This window comes from Cladophialophora psammophila (genome assembly GCF_000585535.1).
Source record: "Cladophialophora psammophila CBS 110553 chromosome Unknown aczJe-supercont1.5, whole genome shotgun sequence".
In the NCBI taxonomy this organism is placed as follows: domain Eukaryota; kingdom Fungi; phylum Ascomycota; class Eurotiomycetes; order Chaetothyriales; family Herpotrichiellaceae; genus Cladophialophora; species Cladophialophora psammophila.
In genome coordinates, this window is record NW_006912926.1 from 1,554,148 (window position 1) to 1,571,711 (window position 17,564).

General features: G+C 53.5%; 5 protein-coding genes across 5 annotated transcripts; 2 read left to right on the forward strand and 3 right to left on the reverse strand.

Annotated features, from left to right (window-relative positions):
• Window positions 1-299: 299 nt before the first annotated feature.
• A1O5_04208 (uncharacterized protein) lies at window positions 300-1,616 on the forward strand (the record flags this gene model as incomplete). The annotated part of the gene is made up of 1 exon (XM_007744816.1): window positions 300-1,616. The coding sequence occupies one exon, from the start codon at window positions 300-302 to the stop codon at window positions 1,614-1,616; it is 1,317 nt and encodes a 438-aa protein (XP_007743006.1).
• Window positions 1,617-2,143: 527 nt separating this feature from the next.
• On the forward strand, window positions 2,144-3,436 carry A1O5_04209 (uncharacterized protein; the record flags this gene model as incomplete). The annotated part of the gene is made up of 1 exon (XM_007744817.1): window positions 2,144-3,436. One exon carries the CDS (start codon window positions 2,144-2,146, stop codon window positions 3,434-3,436), a length of 1,293 nt encoding a protein of 430 aa, XP_007743007.1.
• A 757-nt stretch (window positions 3,437-4,193) lies between these two features.
• Window positions 4,194-4,592, reverse strand: A1O5_04210 (glutaredoxin 3; the record flags this gene model as incomplete). The annotated part of the gene is made up of 2 exons (XM_007744818.1): window positions 4,194-4,351; window positions 4,442-4,592. The coding sequence occupies 2 exons, from the start codon at window positions 4,590-4,592 to the stop codon at window positions 4,194-4,196; spliced, it is 309 nt and encodes a 102-aa protein (XP_007743008.1).
• Window positions 4,593-5,728: 1,136 nt separating this feature from the next.
• Window positions 5,729-7,309, reverse strand: A1O5_04211 (uncharacterized protein; the record flags this gene model as incomplete). Its single annotated transcript, XM_007744819.1, has 1 exon — window positions 5,729-7,309. One exon carries the CDS (start codon window positions 7,307-7,309, stop codon window positions 5,729-5,731), a length of 1,581 nt encoding a protein of 526 aa, XP_007743009.1.
• A 1,281-nt stretch (window positions 7,310-8,590) lies between these two features.
• On the reverse strand, window positions 8,591-10,555 carry A1O5_04212 (uncharacterized protein; the record flags this gene model as incomplete). Its single annotated transcript, XM_007744820.1, has 1 exon — window positions 8,591-10,555. The coding sequence occupies one exon, from the start codon at window positions 10,553-10,555 to the stop codon at window positions 8,591-8,593; it is 1,965 nt and encodes a 654-aa protein (XP_007743010.1).
• Window positions 10,556-17,564: the final 7,009 nt, after the last annotated feature.

Below are 17,564 nucleotides of genomic sequence, written 5' to 3' on the forward strand. Positions count from 1 at the left end.
GGTAGAGCACATGTAGAATCTCGGCTAAGCATACGTGTCTCTGTTGAAGGCGGCACTGGTGTGATTTGCGTCAAACAAGTGAATGAAAGTAAAGTGAAAGTGGGTGGCTACTACGCAGCAGGTAATAAAGCCTGCCATTTCCACACCGAACACTGTGCTTCCTTTCATCCCCAGACTCCCATCTTCGACGGTAGCAACCCCTTCTTTTTATCACCTCTACTATTCTTTACGCAGAACCCTTCGATCCATCGGTACTCCTTGCATGGTGACCCCCCTCTCACCAGCACTCGAGGCTCAGCATGGCGTTGCACAAGGCTTCAACCCCTCGGCGTGGGGCTTCAGACGCTCAAATGACCAATCCACATTCACCCTCAAACCCTGACCACGACAAGGATCATGGAGCTGGAGTCGGGCCCCCACAAGCCAAGGGCGTTGGGAATGGCGCCGGAACACCCAAGACACCCTCTACCAGGGCTGGAAGAGTTGGCAGAAACTTTCGAAATGATCGCACACAACGCGTTGTGCGTCACCAAAAGACCGCATACGTCTACAGAATTGGCATACGCCTTCCCAAGGAGAAATTGCGACTGTTCCCACGGTATAACGGCAAAGTCGGCAAGTTTTTGCATGATGGGAATGGGCCGTTTGTGACGCTCAAGGTCCCTCCGCTACATACCATTCTTCACGGGGGGCGTGGGCAGATTCGAATAAACACATCTGCAACAGCAGTCTCAGCAACTATTCTGCCAGCATCTCCTGGGACACTGTTGTCGGGAACTCCCTCTATTTTCTCCGAGGTAGGGCGCCACTCCGGTCTCATCACTCCCATCACCAACGAGTCTTCACCTGAGGGAACTTGGCCAACCGACCATCTTGGTCACGAGTGCAGGGGTGCTGAGACGGAACTTCTGTTGGCTACCACCACTGGATCCCGCATCGTACACGATCAACCTAGACTATTTCGTCACGATACCAGACATCCGGCTGCATCTACAAGCTTTGAAGATTTGTTGGCGTTCTCCAGCAAATTCCGCTCCGACTTTGAGGATTTGCCTGTCGCGGAACGGCTCCTGCGCATCTCCAACGCCAACGATACCACAATGGCGCCAGTCAAGGACACCAGCAACGTGCACAACACCATCAAAGATATCATCCAACATCTTACAGACATCCAGATCCAAACCCATGGCTACATCCCTGCCACCCAAGACCTGCTTGTTGACAAACTTACCGATCTGGCCAATTCTCTCTCCCAATTAAAACACCTAACGTCGCCCACCGAATCCCCCAACAACTATATCCACCAAGTCGCGATAGCCCCTGAGATAGTGGACTACGTAGACGACGGCCGCAATCCAGATATTTTCACCCGAGATTTCGTGGAGAACGTTCAGAGAGGGAATGCGGTGATCAACGGCAAACAACAAGCGTTTAAGGAGTTCACCGAGATTTTTGCGCAGAAGCTGAAGGAAGGGATTCCAGGCGTCAGTAGGGAGGTGGATCGGGTACTGAAGAATGCTGGGTTTAATAAGCAGGATGGTGCAATGGCGAATGGCGACGAACAGATGGCGTTACAGCACGGTGACGGGAAGGAGAACGGGCCTTCGAATGGGTAATGGCTGGCTCAAGGGTTGGCCGGTATTTCATATCGATGAGCAGTCCACGACGCCAGCGAGAAATCCCAACCGCTTCAAAGAGACTTGCACAGGTATCCAGCTATTGAGCACTTTGGGTGAGAAGAATAAAGGCGGGAAGTATGACTGTTGTGGTATAGTCCAACGGCATGGCCACGTTGGACAGGGAGCATCAGTACTCCGGGAGCTCGGGTGCAAGTGTGCTGGAGCAACATGAGGAGCTAGGAAGTCTCCAGAATGAGCCGCAAGACGGAATTGGCTGCCCGAAGAGGAACAGAGAGCACCATGATCGAAGGCCATTTGTCTAGCTAGCTGAGTGCAAAAGGCTGTCGGATGTCCATACGAGGCTGAGCTGCTACTATTTTACTGGCTTGGCCGGAAAAATCCTCCGCCCGAGCTTCGACTGGCGTCATCAACCATCAGTTGTCACCTGCTGTAGTCCAATGTCCTCCACAATCACCGAAGCTCTGTCTTCTTTACCTAGCCATCTTCGTGGTGACTAGCCCGCAATGAATGCCTCACCAGCGCGTACTCTCCTTTCCCGGCGAGTGTGCCGCTGCACATCCTCGAAGCTAAGATCAACATGGACACCCACATCAAGTCCTCGCCTAACTCGACTCCTCTCGAGCAGCGCCCAAAACAACGAGTCTACAAGCCCACAGTCGTCTTTCTCCTCCCCCATCCCGACTTATGGCTCCTCCGAATTGCTCCGTCGAAAATACCAAAAGAACAACCGTGAATCCGACATCAAGAAAGACAAAGCCGAGCAAGCCAGAACAGTAAAACGCATGCGCTGGGCGGGGTACGGGATTGCAGCTTGTACTTTGGCGATCTTTGGTACTATTTCACTGTACCCGGATCCCAGGAAAGAGAAAAGTCTTGAACCATCAAAGACGGAAGAGAAGTCTACCTCGAACGTCGTCCGATTAGACGCACCTCCTTCCATAACTAGCTCAATCATCGACCCCTCGTCCAAGCCCCAAGACGTCGAACAGATAGCCACAGGCACAAGTTCCATCCCCTTCTTCCCCCGAATCATTCACATCGCATCCGACGTACCACCATCCACTCCGACGTCTGCCAATGAAGGTGGTCAATCCGACGTGGAATTCCAGCTCATCGGGTTGGGAATCCGCACTGTGTCACTTCTCAGCATCCAGGTATACGTTGTAGGCCTCTATATCGCGGTGCCGGATATTGCCGCCTTACAGCAACGCCTCGTCCAGGCAGCCGTGCCTCCAAGCGAGAGCGTCGCAACGACGCTCGTGCCCAGCGAGAAAAGCCAGCTCAAAGAACTACTTCTCGATCCAGAGCGCGGAGAACAAATTTGGAATGAGATCATCAAAGATGGCCAATTACGCACAGCATTCAGGATCGTTCCTACCAGAAACACCGATTTCATGCATCTACGGGACGGATTTGTTCGCGGTATTACTGCGCGCTCGGCGCATTTCGCCTCAGTTAAAAGCGACGACTCCTTCCAGGACGAATCATTTGGCGCCGCGCTCAACGAATTCAAATCCGCGTTTGGGGGCAGTGCACGGAGGAAACTGCCCAAGGGCGACATCCTTCTTCTGGTGAGAGATGCACAGGGAAAGATGACGGTGTGGAATGAAGACAACAAAAAGGGGGATAGAGTTCAAATGGGGGTTGTGGCAGATGAGAGAGTGGGCCGACTATTGTGGTTGGGATACTTGGCTGGAAAGAATGTTAGTAGCGAGGACGCGAGGCGGAATGTCGTAGAAGGCTGTGTGGAGTTTGTGGAACGGCCAGTTGGGACTGTGGCGACGCAGGTTGTATGAACGAGATCCAGGTCAGATGAGCGATACCAAGGGCCAAGGTGCATTGCAGAATGGCTGCGTCTCCTCGGGCTTCAGATGGACGTGACCTTTTTTCAGGTGAGATTGAAGAGGGCGGTATGTATCCCGCAGGGCACGCCAGCGAACGGTTGACAATGCGAAAGAAGATTGAGGAGTCGCGCGACCTACATACTCGACTCCCAAGACCTAAAGTGTAACAAAGTGAGGAACAAAAGGAAAAGCACCCTCTGGGATAGGAGTTGTGTACAAATTATATGAAGAATGCGAAAAGGCCATGCATGCATCCATGCTCTGGGCTGTATGTGCAAAGCTTACCATCCTGTCGAAATCAGTCGGCCTGTTGCGCCGGGCTTCTTGTTGTAGGGTGTGCTTTGTCTTTGATTTCCTCGAAACGACATCTCCGGTCAATCGGTCAAGGAACGGAAAGTGTGTGCACAAGACAGCATGATATCTCCGCACATGGTCGAACGAAATGGCGTCTCTGCAGAAAGACATTCTTCGCCAAAGAGGTATGGTATTGATCATCTATCCGAGTCTTGAACCAGCCATTGGGTTCACCATTCTATCGTGAATTCTATCCCCCTTCCAGATGGCCGAGGCCGGCGACTTGCAGCGCTGCAGTTCTATTGCGATACCGATCGCTGCGAATATCGATCGTGGAATCTGATCTAGCCCGGGTGTCAAACAACCTATTGCATGCGGACGTGGTGTCTTTTTTCAACACATCTTGGGTGGTCGTTTAGAGAGCACCAGCAGCGCTCAGTAACTTATTGAGTTGCCCTCGTCTCGCCTGCAAATCCGAGTTCCCTCCAATGTGTTTGTGGTCGATGAAGATGTTGGGGACACTGCGCTGGCCCGTGATCTCTTCGAGGGCGTCTTGGATTGCGGCGCCGTCGTCTAAACAAGGGGGGAAAAAAAAACACACAGTCAGCAAATCCCGCCGGCGAGGGGCTCGAGCGCGCATAATGGGCGCAGAGTAAGACGTACCAACTTCATCCAACTCCAACAAGTAGTATTTTGCTTTTAACTCATTCAACAACGTCTTGGATGCGTGACAGTATGGGCAGTAGCTCTTGGAGAAGACCACGACGGCGTTGTTGTCAATGATCTGTTGGGCCTTTTGTTTGGCGGCAGACATGGCGGCCGGTGATACCGATGGAGAGGTGAAAAAGGCGCGGACGAAGGCGCGGAACGGGGAAAAGATTGAGGAAGCTATTGTGGCGGTATTGTTTCTGGGTTATGAGTCTAAAGAAAGGGCTTCAGGTGAAAGAGAGGATTATGGGCCTGTATATGTAGCCGTCGCAGCAGGGGCCAGAGATGCCGTGCGTTTTTAGACTCTAGTCGGTGGTGATGACCCGGTGAGGATTACCAATTGGAGAAAAGACAGCGATTGCGAAATCAGCACTGGGAATCAATGAGAGTTGCGCGAAGAGGCTTTTTGGGATGCAGATTGACAAATCTTGGAGGGCGATGACGATGATGGCAGCAGCGGGGGGCCAGTTTGGTGCTGGCGGTGCTGGCGGTGCTGGTGGTGCCGGCGGTAGGGGTTGATGCGAGATGGTGGTAGTTGGTGCGTTCGGTGCAGTTGGTGGAGGAGGTTTGATGTGCGATCAGTCATCAGGGCAGGAGAAAAGCCGGGAGTCCCAATGCGGTTAGATCCATCAGCTGCTAAAAGTGGCGCGGAACCTCCTCCTCCTTGGGCCTGAGCTTTTCTCGCCGCAAGGCTGAAGGCTGCCCGAGGCTGCGCCCACTCCCTTCCACAGTCACCCAAAGCAAAATGGAAAGCAAGGGCGTGCTCTTGATCTCGACTTGTTATGCTTGTACACGGGGTATCCGCCTTTGACACGCTCAAACCGAGACAATTGGGTCGACCAGCGTCGCGACTGCCAGGGAGATGGAGTTGGTCAAGTCGGTATGACTTCAGATCCATCTTTCTTTCGAGAACTGACCTCGTCCTCGCTCCCAGCACCCTCAGCCCAATCTGCGCCCTCCCTTCTCCTGTCTCTGCTATCGAAACAAAAATGATGTGAAAGATAGTCAAAAGCCTGCTTTCATTCTCGTACAGCTCTTTGCGAAACACCTTCTCCCCTGAGTATCTCCCAGCACAAGCCGACGAGGAAAAATATCGGTTCACTCCCGCTAAAATTGCAATCATGGAAAAAAAGCAAAGCATCGGTCACACACTGCCAACAAGCCCTGTCACAAATGAAATTGAAGCCCACGTCTTGTGAATCTGTACAGAAGAAAGTTGTGGTATCGTTTCTGCCCATCTCCTCACATGACGAGGCAGCACCCGCAGCCTTTCTCCTTGACCTTCTCTTCCGTCTCATCTTGCTGCATCCGCTGCACCTGCATCCTCGTATTCGGTTGAGTGGGCACAGACGTAATACTTCCCATCCCAGGGTTTTGTGCGGGATTCGAGACCCGGGGCATCGTACTGTATCCGCCATTCTGGCTTCCTCCCGTGCTAGGTCTCATGCTGCCAGCTCCAGAATTCCTGACGCCGGGCCCGGGTTTCAAAGGCCAGGCGCTCCCGCCGTCCGCCCCATCAGCCTCCTTTTCGCCTAACTGCGGCGACTGAGGAATGATTGGCGACGGCGACTTGACCTGTCCATTACCCGTATGAATCGCCAGAGGCGAGAAATTCCGGTCATACGTGCTCGGAACCGCGCCTTCATCTTCCCACTGTGCTTGTTGTTGTCTGCGAGCGTGCGTTGGAATGATTTGCTCCTCGGGAGGGAGTCTAGGATCTGGTTTATACATGGTGGCAAGCCACGGGGGATCACCTTCTGGCCGGTTCACTGCTGTTCGAGGCCGATCTAATTCTCCTGATCTCGTCCCCGGTCTTTGATTTGTGGACGGTGCGGCGCCGGGTTTGGCATTAGTCGAAGGTTTTCTTGTTGTGGCAGATGTCTTGCGTCCGGCTGACGTGCCTGGCGGTGAGCCTTGGGCTGTTTTGGGTGGATTTTTGGTGGGAGATGATGTTTTGGATGTCAATTGCTTGCTGGGAACCGGTGTCGTGAGGAATGTAGAATCGCCTTCGTCCTGCATCGTCTGACTTCCTGTGCTTCCCTTTCTGGTTCTGGTCTTGAAAACAGGTATTCCATCTTCGGGACTCATACTGTTACTAATAGTACGCTTCCTGACCAGCGGGGTGTCTCGTTCAATTCTTTCTTGCGGTATGGGCAGAGGACTCGATGTCAACACTGGTATTTTTGAGCCTGACTTCCTCAGCACCGGACTCAAGTATAGTTGAGACGCCGTGTTCTCGGCCGCAATCTCCTCCGGGGTGCGGAAATCCCAGTTGGCTCTTTCGTCCTCTTCTGCTTCTGGTAGAGGCTCGGGGAGCCGTGTTTTCGTCTCCTCTGACTCCACCCTGCGATATTCGGACGGATTGCGGTCCTCACTTCGTCGACCTCGACTTGTGTCTCTTTGCCCACCCTTGGTCACATTCCTCCTTGCCTTGGCCAGGTTAATACCGGCCGCTTGCAATTCCTCGCTTTCGATCTTGGCCAACTTGTCCCGATGAATCCAGCCCTCGGGATCGTCCTCGGCGGGCCGGTACATGTTTTCGGGGATATCATTGTCGGCATGATTCTGACTCACATTACCACTGCTTGGGTTGCTCTTGTACAGATCAAGCAAGCTGTCAGGCTCACTTCCACTTCTTATCAAGCTTGTTTCCCGCTGACCCAACTCTTCAACTCTATTGTGAGAGACTGGTCGCCCATTGACGCCAGTGCTGTCTTTGCGGTTTGGCGCCAGGGCGGATAACGGTGTACGCGTGGATCCGGAGGAGTTCTGGCGCAGTCCTCCAGGGCGATTCTTGTTTGTGGTCGTATTCTGGCGTGTCATTTGTGTCAGTGCCGTCCAATCCGTGCATGTAGCGCGTAACCCTAGCACAGCGCGAACTCACCTCTTGACTTGCGGAACCCACTACATCATATGGCGGCCTGGCCCCGTTCACCACCATAGTAGAAGGTCCTGCAGTTGCTATGCCTGCCATCAGCAGTATTAACCACTATTGACGTGCGCGAGCTCGGCCTCCCCTCCTCTCAATGGGAATGCGCCATGTACCACCGTGAGACCCAACTGCCCATGCGAACCAACCCCTTCCCAAAAAAAAAACCCAGCCTTGACCGGCGCGACGGGGGACGAAGTCGGAACAACAAAGTCTCGACGGACCCTAAGGTGAACGAAGGTGGGCGCGGTTCGCAGGAAGAATGCGTCGTATCGAGGGGCTTGCAGAATGGCGGTCTGCAAAGGGGGCGAGAATGCGGGATTTCAGGATCTAGGCGGAAGAGCGCTGGCCGGGGGATGGTGAATAGAAGATCAATGCTACAATATCATGGGAAAGAAACTATGCTTTTGCCAGACAAAAGGAATAAAGAGCACAATCGATAGGGCGTGAGGGCAGAATTGTATGTAGGTGTGCTGTTGCTTGGGGACCTTAGGACCTTTGCTTGACGAACGTGAACGTCGGGGGCGTTTTCTCGCTTAATCCGACTCAACTCTCCATCCACGTCCCATGTCAACAAGAAAAACGGCCACTGACACTCACTAGCCACACAAGGACCCCCCAGGCAATTTCATAGCGAACACGATGTGTCCAATTCCGAGAGCAAACAGCACCTTTCAGCATCATGTCTTTATACGCAATTTGGTTTCGTCATTTCGTCAATTCCCTCTGGGGAATTATTTGTCATATACGAGCTATACAATCCGGTCGTCCCTCTAAAATCAGACAAAATCCTTCTCTTTGTTCAAGGCTAGCACTACCCTTGGGGGTGTAGAGGCGTTGATAAGTCCTGTCGACCTGTGGTTTCTGTCTGGTTTAAACCCGTCCCCTCCCCAGGGATGCATATTACTCGGATGTCATTCCATACGTCTCTCCATATCCCGTGGACCGTGCCCATGCTCCTTCAGCCCAATCCATTCCCCACCGTCGCCCAGAAAACTTGTATTTAGACAAAGTCGGCACATCCGAAGACGGCCATGAGTGAACTTGTTCATGATATATATGTGAGAGAGGGGTCTGCAAAGTTTGTCCCCAGCGAAGGTGATGTCGAGCAGCGGCATCTGTTTCGTGGTCGACCAAGCCTGGCTCAACAGGCCAGGCCAAAGAAATTGAGGTCGTTAATAGGCGTTTACCGAAGGCCGCCGAGGTGCCATTCGGGGCGCTTCACGGAACTGAGATCGATCGTTGGGTTCGCGATACTCGTACTGCGAATACTGTGGTTCTCGACGAGGGGTGATGTGGACCTTGTCCGCAGGATATGGCCGGGTGTACCTCGAGGACTCTCGTTCCTCGGGAGACTCTGCAAATGCCTTTTCACGACCACTGTTGTTGCGCGAGATGGGTGGCGTGTCGCGGGGAGAGCGCGGCGATGGTCTCTCCTCGTATCGTGCGGACTCGCTTCGTCGGGCGGTAGGAGAGGGGGGAATAAAGTCCTGCATCAAAGATGCGCCACGAGAGGATTTTTTGTTGGTGTCAACCCGAGGACGCTCCGGTCTTTCCTTTCGGCGATCGGGTTCCCGTGATGGCTCGACAACAATGGACTCTGGGCTACGGTGATATCGTCGGTGAGAACGATCGTCGCCGTAGACCTCCCGTACGCGAGGAGTCCTTCCGTATTCGTCGGCGTCAAGGTCCTGATCCACGATCTGATACTTGGTTGATGTTGTCGATTGATATCGGGGCTTGCCAGATCTTGGCGGGCTCTCTTCCCGCATCTCGGGTGTGTGCGGACTGGAGCTGCTGCCATATCCAGAGTCATGCACATTGGTCTCGCCGTGCTTCAAGTTGGAGCCTTTGGCGGGCGCAGTGTCTTTTCTCGATGACGACGATACTTTGGGCGCTGGTGTAGTCTGAGAACGATGCAGACCAGGAGGTGCCGCTCGTCGGGGGTCACCACGATCTCGCTCCCTTTCCCGCTCGCGGTCGCGCTCTCGGTCATGATCCCGTTCACGTTCCCCCCTTTCACGCTCCCGTGTCGTGGGTCTCGGTGGGGCGCGCTCTTCGACATGAGCTCGGAGGTTGGACGGAGAGGATGTAGCCTTGGTGAAAGGTGGTGCAAAGTAGTCGTCGGTGTATGTTCGCCGCCCCTTGGACGAGCCAGGTCTCTTTTCATTGTCTGAACCACTCTTGCGGCCACCACCACCCCCCCTCGACTCTCCGATCCAGTACTGATAAGCATCTGATCCGTTCCGATCCAGGCTGGGGCGATTTGTTGCCTTGGCCATATAGGCCTTGCTCTCTTCGTGGTGTCTTTCCCATTTCTCATCAAAGCTCTCCTCATCAAAGTCGCGAGGCCGCTCGGTCCGTGGGGACGTTCTCGGTCTCTCTGAAGGACGATCGAAAGCCGAGGTGGTCCTGGAGCGAGACGATTTCATCGAAGGACGAATTTCCGGGTGGTCGTCGGAGTCGCTGTCGGTACCTTCAAAGTTGGCTTGTCTTCTCGTCTGTGCCTTGTCGGTTCTTTCGCGCCTCTTCTCCTTGTCGTTTCTCTTTTCGTCTGCTTTGCTATTCCTGATCTTCTCCGCTTGAGCCTTGAATTTGCCAGCTGCCATTGCCGCAGGCCAGACGCCCGTCGGCTTTCTGGATTTCTCGGACGCCTTGGGAGGTGGAGCGGTGCGTCTTTCAAAGTCGGGGTACTTTCGCGAGGTTGTGCGTGGAGGTTGCTCATCATACAGGTCTCGGTAATCATAGGCATCGCGAGGTTGGCGGACCTCTTCAAAGTAGTTGCCTGGGTCATTGTACTCGCGAGGTTGGGATGTCGCAGCCTGCGGTGCAGATCTTGTGGGATAGGTACGAGTGTTGGTTGACGGTGGGGGCTCTCTCATCATCGTCTCTTTCAGAAGCTCAGCTAACCGCACCTGGTCATCATACCGTTGCCTGCGGGCAGGGTCGGAGAGAATCTCATAGGCCTGCTGGATCTTTTGAAATTCATCTTTGCCTTTCTCTCGCAGAGCTTCGTCCTTTATCCGATCCGGGTGGTATTTGAGGGCGAGTTTCCGGTGAGCGGCGCGGATAGCCGAAATATCAGCATCTTTGGAGACACCCAAGGCCACATAGGGATCTGGTGGAACGGGTGAAGCCATGGTCGTGTTCAATCCTAGTACAGGTGGTAAAAGGGGTGGACTTTAAGCAAAAGTGTGGGATCGAAGGTGGCGGCGGTGGTGGTGGTGGTGTTGTTGTTTTTGTACAGGGCGGTCAACAGGCGGTCGTGGCGTGCATTGTGTTGGCCTCGGTCGGTGGTCGGGATTTTGAGTTGGCAAGTTTTGAGGTGAGGTGAGGTGAGGTGGCTGGTGAAGAAAAGACCGTACAAGGAACCAAAAAATAATTACAATAATAATGATAGTAATAACAAATGATGCTGTGAACAGGTTCCAGAGAGGCGTGGAAGCAATCGACAAGTAGTGGTGGTGGTGGTGGTGTTTTTTTTTTTTCTCTCTTTGTTTGAGGAGGTCCAGGTGCCAGTCGAGGTATTTGGTATTTGGCGGATGCGCAGCGTCAAAGCCGCTGACGTTTGGGACAAAGGAAGGAAAGAGTTCAAGGGGTGGAAACCAACGGTACCGAGACGGGATCAAGGGAGCGAGGGAGGCACCGAGTCACGGATTACGGGGGTGTCCCGATGCGGTGGTCTGTGAGAGCGTGGTGTGTTTGCCAGCAACGGTGTTTTCTTCTGGCCCTGATGGCTTTTGGCTTTTTGGCTGATGGCCGCTGCCGGCTTGCCCCTAGGCGATCGACGATGGAAGGCCTGGTTGCTCCTGGTGCTCCCGATCCGCGTGGACGATTAGGTAAAGGGGGCCGTGCTCGATGCGGCAGTTTGACTGGCACCAGCAGCGGGCGCCGAAGGGGGGGCTGTGGTCGACGTGTCGAAAGGGCAGAAACCCAAGGACGTAGCAGGTTGGGTTGAGATACAGCAGAGCAGATGGATGAAAAGTCAACAGAGAAGAGAGAGAAGGTTTGACCTGAGACCCTTCAGAGGGTGACGAGAGGCAAATAATGGCTGGTCAGTTGTTGCGAAATGAATGGCTATGTGTCTGTGTGGTCCTGCATCTTTGCAGTTGAAGTGGTATAGCCGCGGGCACCTGGCCTCCTGGCCTCCTGGCTTCCTGGGCTCCTAGGCTCACGGGCTCCTGGGCTCGGACTCTGAGGTGAGAGAGAAAGGCCAAAAAAACTCAATCCCAGTACCCAGTACCGGATACGCAGTTTGGCAGCTCGCTGTTCGCTCACTACCAACAAAAGCTGCGTGCTGGATGCTACGGAGGGCGGAGAAGAGAGCCAAATGAGCCAAACAAGCCCAAAGTGGAGCTGCCCGCCGTCAGAAACGAGGCGCGGCTGGGGCGTGTCGTCATTCGTTATTCGCCCAGTTGGCGGTTTGGCCCTCTTTTTCTTTCTCTTCTGCTTGGCAAACCTCGCACCTTCGCATCTTTACACCCACCATCCATCATCCACCATCTGCGCCCATTCACCCTCCTGGCCTCCCCTTGCTATTTCTCCAACGGCCTAAGCACGCACTGGCTACCCGGGCCCGGCCCTTGTTTGCCTCAGAAGCAACGCTGAACATCGACCATTCCCCTCCATTACCCCCCTCCCCCCGAACAATTCCGCTTCCCAGGGTTGATGCATGTTCTATCGACACCATCCAGTGCCTGTTCCTGCGTGCCTGCGAAAATCTCTGCTTGCCATCTTCCTAAAACGTGGCGTGGTGGCCTGTCGATCTTACATGCTACAGGGGAAGAGGGGGGAGGTTTGCGGGCATATGAGCAACAGGCAATGTGAATGTGGTACCACCAGTGCCCACTGTGGTGACTGCGTTTCAATAATACCTCCAGTATCGAGGACATACCAAGTACATACGTAGGCTAGATACAGGCCAGTGGTGGCTGCGAGCTGTCATGACACAACTCCATCATAACTCAGGTGGGAAAGCGATATACGGTCAGCCCAGCTCCAATTGACCCGTATTGCCCGTCCTTTGCTCGCCGTGTCCCACTGCACCGCATTATTGGGGGGCTTTTGGGGGGGGGGGGGGGCAGCACATGGGGTGGCATACTTGTAGGTAAAGATAGAACAACGACCGAGGAGTTACCGACGGAGAACAGACAGCGGTGGTCGTCCGTCCCCTTCCAGCTGACCCGTCCTGCTGCTCTCTCTCTTGTCTACCCAGTACTCGGTACTGTACTGGGTATCTCTCACCTCTCATCACCAACCTTCCAACCAACCCACTCCCCATCATCTGCTTCGGCTTCGAAGGCACTTCGTGACGCCAGGCAACAAAGTCATCGCTTCCTCCCCCGCCTCAATGACTTTGATTTGACGTCCTGGTCGCCAAAACTCGCCCGCTTGCATCAGTGTGCAATGTGTCACGCTTTCACATCACCAACACAGCTCTCTACTGGTCGCCCGCCGGTCCCCACGAAGCTCCATCTTTGATTCATGCACATCGCTGGCCATCGTGTGTCGACTACCAGGAACTTCGACCACGCTTGTGACCCTGTTTTTACTCGCCCACGTCGTGCCACAAGTCACGCCTGGCCCTTGACCCAAAGCCTGCATGAGGTTTCCCCATACCTCCACTCAAACAAAAGATGGGTGATGTCGCATTGGACAAATCCATCATTTTGCCTCTGGTGTACATCTCCCATCCAATCTAGCTTACGAGGCGCAGCCCAAACGGCCTCCTACCTACTCGTCGCAAAGACCCAATGCAGGACTAGACCAGGCCGATGGGAAGTTGTCCCTAGGCAAACTTGCAGATGGCCATGAATGTGTGTCTTCAACTGGGGGTTTTCAGCAGGTTCTGTCCGTTCAACCCATCCAAATCGAAGCGCCGAAAAAAGCCACTGCAGCGAATCCGTGGCGCTGAGGAGCTTTTTCCTGAGTCCTGACAGCCCCTGGGCCCTGCACCGCTCCACCCATAAGCCAACCGAGCGGCCCTCCACGCGGACCGCACCCCCAGACCCGTCCAGACGCCGAACAAAGTCAAAGGGAAGACACGACCAAGAGAATGTGCCGGTTCATGATTGGTGGAGCACTCCTTCCATTTTCCAACTTTTACGAGCACGCGCAGCACGCGTTATCCCACACGATCGACCAAGGAGCAGACTTGAGGGAAAGTCAAGACAATAACCAAGGAAGGTTTGTTCAGCGATCTGAGGTTGTCTGAGCTCGGGGGTTGGCGGCATCTTCGATCTCGCCCATATCCCCGCACCGATCTCAGACGTCTGTTCCAAACTCCTGCCTGACCAACCCACAAATATCTCAAGGCAATCGTTCAGACATGCAGTCTAACCAGGAAGCAGTGCCCATGCGCCATCCCAAAAGCTGTACAACCGATCGATTCCTGAGACCCCTTCTCGAACCTTAGCAGACATGTCATAAAGCGCCTCCTTCGCCAATCAAACCCCCACAAATGAAGCCATGACCGCCCTCTTCCTTGCGTGTCACACTTTCATGTCGATCACATGTAAGTATCTCTGTTCGCGCCTGGCACAGAATTTAGATCACAAACTAGGATGAGCATTATTGTGCTTAGTCTCACAGCGAATCCGACGTTTGGCAGAGGTTCTGCCTCCTTCCCAATGTCGTGTTCGGGTATGCCCAACTCGGATTGATTGAGCAGACCTCCAGAACATGGCCCCCAAGCAGGAATGTAGCCTGTCAGCATCGAGCTCTCTTCGCAGAGCGCCGAACCGGTTCCCGAGGATGTCTAGCCGAGAGTGTTGTCTTGTTGCAAACCCCCAGGTCAACACGATCACTAGGCACCAAGGCATGCATGGTTTGTGACAAAGAGAGTCCTCGCTACAAGTTCCACGAGACTCGATCATTTTTCAGCCTCATTTCAACCCAGCAGAGGCTTCGAGACCCAACCTAGCGAACCTTTGCAGTGTTCAAGCAGCCCAACCCGAAGGGCAACCCATCAAAGCACACAAAAATTAGCTCGGGCCGAGATTTGCAAAGTCGAGCTTTGACAGGTATCACTCGCCACGTCTGTGGCTGATGCCTGTTTTGTGCAGACTGTTGCAGGACTCCGAAGCGGTCGACATACCCGTTACTCGAAGCCGTTTTGCCGCTCCCTCTTTCCGTCATTGGTCTACTTGATATGTCCGCGGTTGCCTTGTGGCTGAGAACACGGTTTACGTGTGCATGAATTCATGAACATGAAAGCTATTGGTAAGATGTGGAGTTCTCGTCTCGCGCGCGACTGTCCAACCGAGTCCGCGGGTATCATTTATTGGTCAATTCCATTCCATAGGGCGATGCGTTCTTTTTCTCGCTCGAGTCTCATGCCTGAGTCAACGCCTGGCCGGTGATGGTATCTTCACAGCTTCAACGTCGGTCAGATGAATCTCTAGCGAGGTGGATAGCATGGTTCAAAGCCGCCATCGCCACGGTAGTTGTGCTCGGAGTATATTGTATCACGGTGAGAAGATGCCTGGTAGTGGCAAATGGATCGAAAATGTTCCGAAATGTTCTGAACGGCGATACTCTCATTTCTCGGTGGAGGCAAGCATGCAATTGTAACCTTCATCACATGATACTACAGTGCACTTGCGACAATGGATACCCATTTGATCTGCCCCTGGACCGACAATCGTTCTCAACACTCCCGCCCGCGGAAGATCTTCAAGTTTCCAGGATGGGAATGCCTGAGAACAATCCCGAAGAAAACCCTGATTCTCCGAGCCTGTAACAAGTACATCTCAGGCCATGTTTGTATCAATTTGGAAATGTCCGACAGTCACAGTATTTGGTCTCGAGACCTTATCTTCAGAGGCCTTTTTTCTGAGTTCCAGTTCTACACTGGTGGCCACCGACGCCAATCGGCAAACACTGTCAGTTATTTCCCCTCACGATCACCTTGTTCAATATTTCACAATACGAATATTGCTCCCAATTCGCCACTTAGACTATCAATCAGGCGTCCCTTCGTTGTTTGTCCGTCCCTCTTCAGCCCCTCTGCGAGCTCTCTCAAACGCATATCTGATATCCACATCATCTTCGACGTTGAAAGGCTGACTTTGCGAACCATTTGCGGGGAAGCTGGCGGGATAGGCAACAGTCTTGGGGTGCTCCACAACGATTTCCTGGCTGAACGCCCCAGCCTCAGAGGCGAATGTGAATGGATTGCCCGATTTAAGCAAGGGAAGCAGGTATTCTTACCTCGACATTGCCTTCGCCGTCGCCATCCATCGAACGACTCGCAAGCTCAATGAAACAGGTCGGGCCAGTGGCCGGACTTGGAGTTGGACGCGACAACCTTCTGCCTTGACCCAGCCAAAATCCAATGGAGGCAGAGAAAGGTAAGGCGCTCTATACTACCGTCTAGCTTCCCCTTCCCCAGCTACACGCGTGGGTAGACCAAGCGTGAACAAAGAATCCTTGGCGAACAATAGAAGGGCGCCATCAAAATCTCTCATGCTATGGCATGCTGCACAGCTTCATTGGTGATGTTTTGAGTGATATACGACGGGAGCTTGGAAGATAGCTTGAAATTCATGGGTAGGTTCGTGAGCCAATCCTTACGTCTTCCCTACCTCCCTTTTTTTTTTTTTTTTTCTAAGCTATACGTACGTTTGCTGCCTTGTCTTTGACCACCATGATGCGCATGGGGTGCTTTGTCTTGCCTTTTGCAGCCACGACTGGGACACCCTTCGCGTAGAGCGGGACGTTCTGTTCATACCCCCTTGATGCTCGTCGGCGTTTCCCCGGGTGGCAGACCCCTGTTTCGCGCTTGGGCACACCCCTGGACGTTCCTGTCCCTTGATGTTTATCAGAAACTCTAACACAATGTTATGGCTGGCTGTCCACGAAGGGCGACTTGCAATTCCGGGAACGAAGAGGAAGTTGGCTGATAGCGCCACGCAATGCCGCGAAGGGTGGAGATGCCAAACAAATGTTGGACATCCCCGGAGACCATGCAAGATTTCTTTTACATTTGGCCTGCCTACCGACCACTCGTCTCATCTTCCTGCTCGATGTGGCAGTTTACGCCCGGCTGCATGGATGGTCTAGGCACCGTTTCTTTCTTCCAGCCGCACCACATCGAAAGGCTCTTCCGTCTCAGCCTAATGGCGAACAAGAGGCTCTGCGGCATGGAGGTAGAAACCTCGCAATCGACACAAGCGGTAGGCTCGTACGAAACAATGGCGTTTCAACCGCGGTACGACGGACGCAGTAGGTGGAACTCATCGATGCAATCTAAAATCGGGAGAAGACACCGGTAGAACACATTTGCAGAAGCCATTCGCAGCTATGTACGAGTACGAGTGGTAAGCCCTGTAAGGCTCAGCCGCATCACCTCACTATTGCGATCACCACCATCACCATCGCCGTCGCTAGTATTGCTATTGTCGTCGCCGCCAGCTAGCCAGCTAGCCTTCAGCCATTCAAGTCCTCTACATAATGTCTAAAACTCATCTCGACGTCCGCAGTGCGGACGACATACGAGCTCTAATTGGCGTGGCAAGCCACATTGAAGCTCGTGATCGTGCTCAAGATCATGGTCACCTCTCTCCATTCCCCCCCAAAAAAGCAAAAAACCACCTAGGCTTCCTTTTTTTCCTTCACAAAAGAAGCCCATCATGCTTTCACTCTGATACTTGGTATTTAGCCCCTACCTTCTCTCGCTGCCTGCCAATATACCCTAGTATGTAGCAGCCGCGTAAGGCTCTGCAGCGAGTGCATCTAGCCAGCGAGGTAGTACATAGTAGATTGATTGATTGATCGACTGGAGCGGCGACTTTCGACACTGGTTCCGACCCATCATCCAAGCAGTCGAGCTACTCGCAGAGGCCGGCAGGCAAGGAAACAACCCTCCAGACCAGAGACTGAGGCGGCTGCAAAACCTTCTCATAGACCTGATCAACATCCTGGACAAGAAATGCTTGCGGTCTGAAGCGAAACGCATCAGCCGCTGTCACCAGACCAAGGTTTGCGACGGCACGACATGTGCCAGTAATGAGATGTGTCCCTGCAATATATGTAAGGAGTCCTGGAGGCCAGCTCAGGTCTGAAGGCAGCTGACGAGAGGATCGGAGAAGCTCAAGTCGGGACAAGAGACAAAGGGCATAAATCCTCCTTTTACACTGCTGCCGTAGA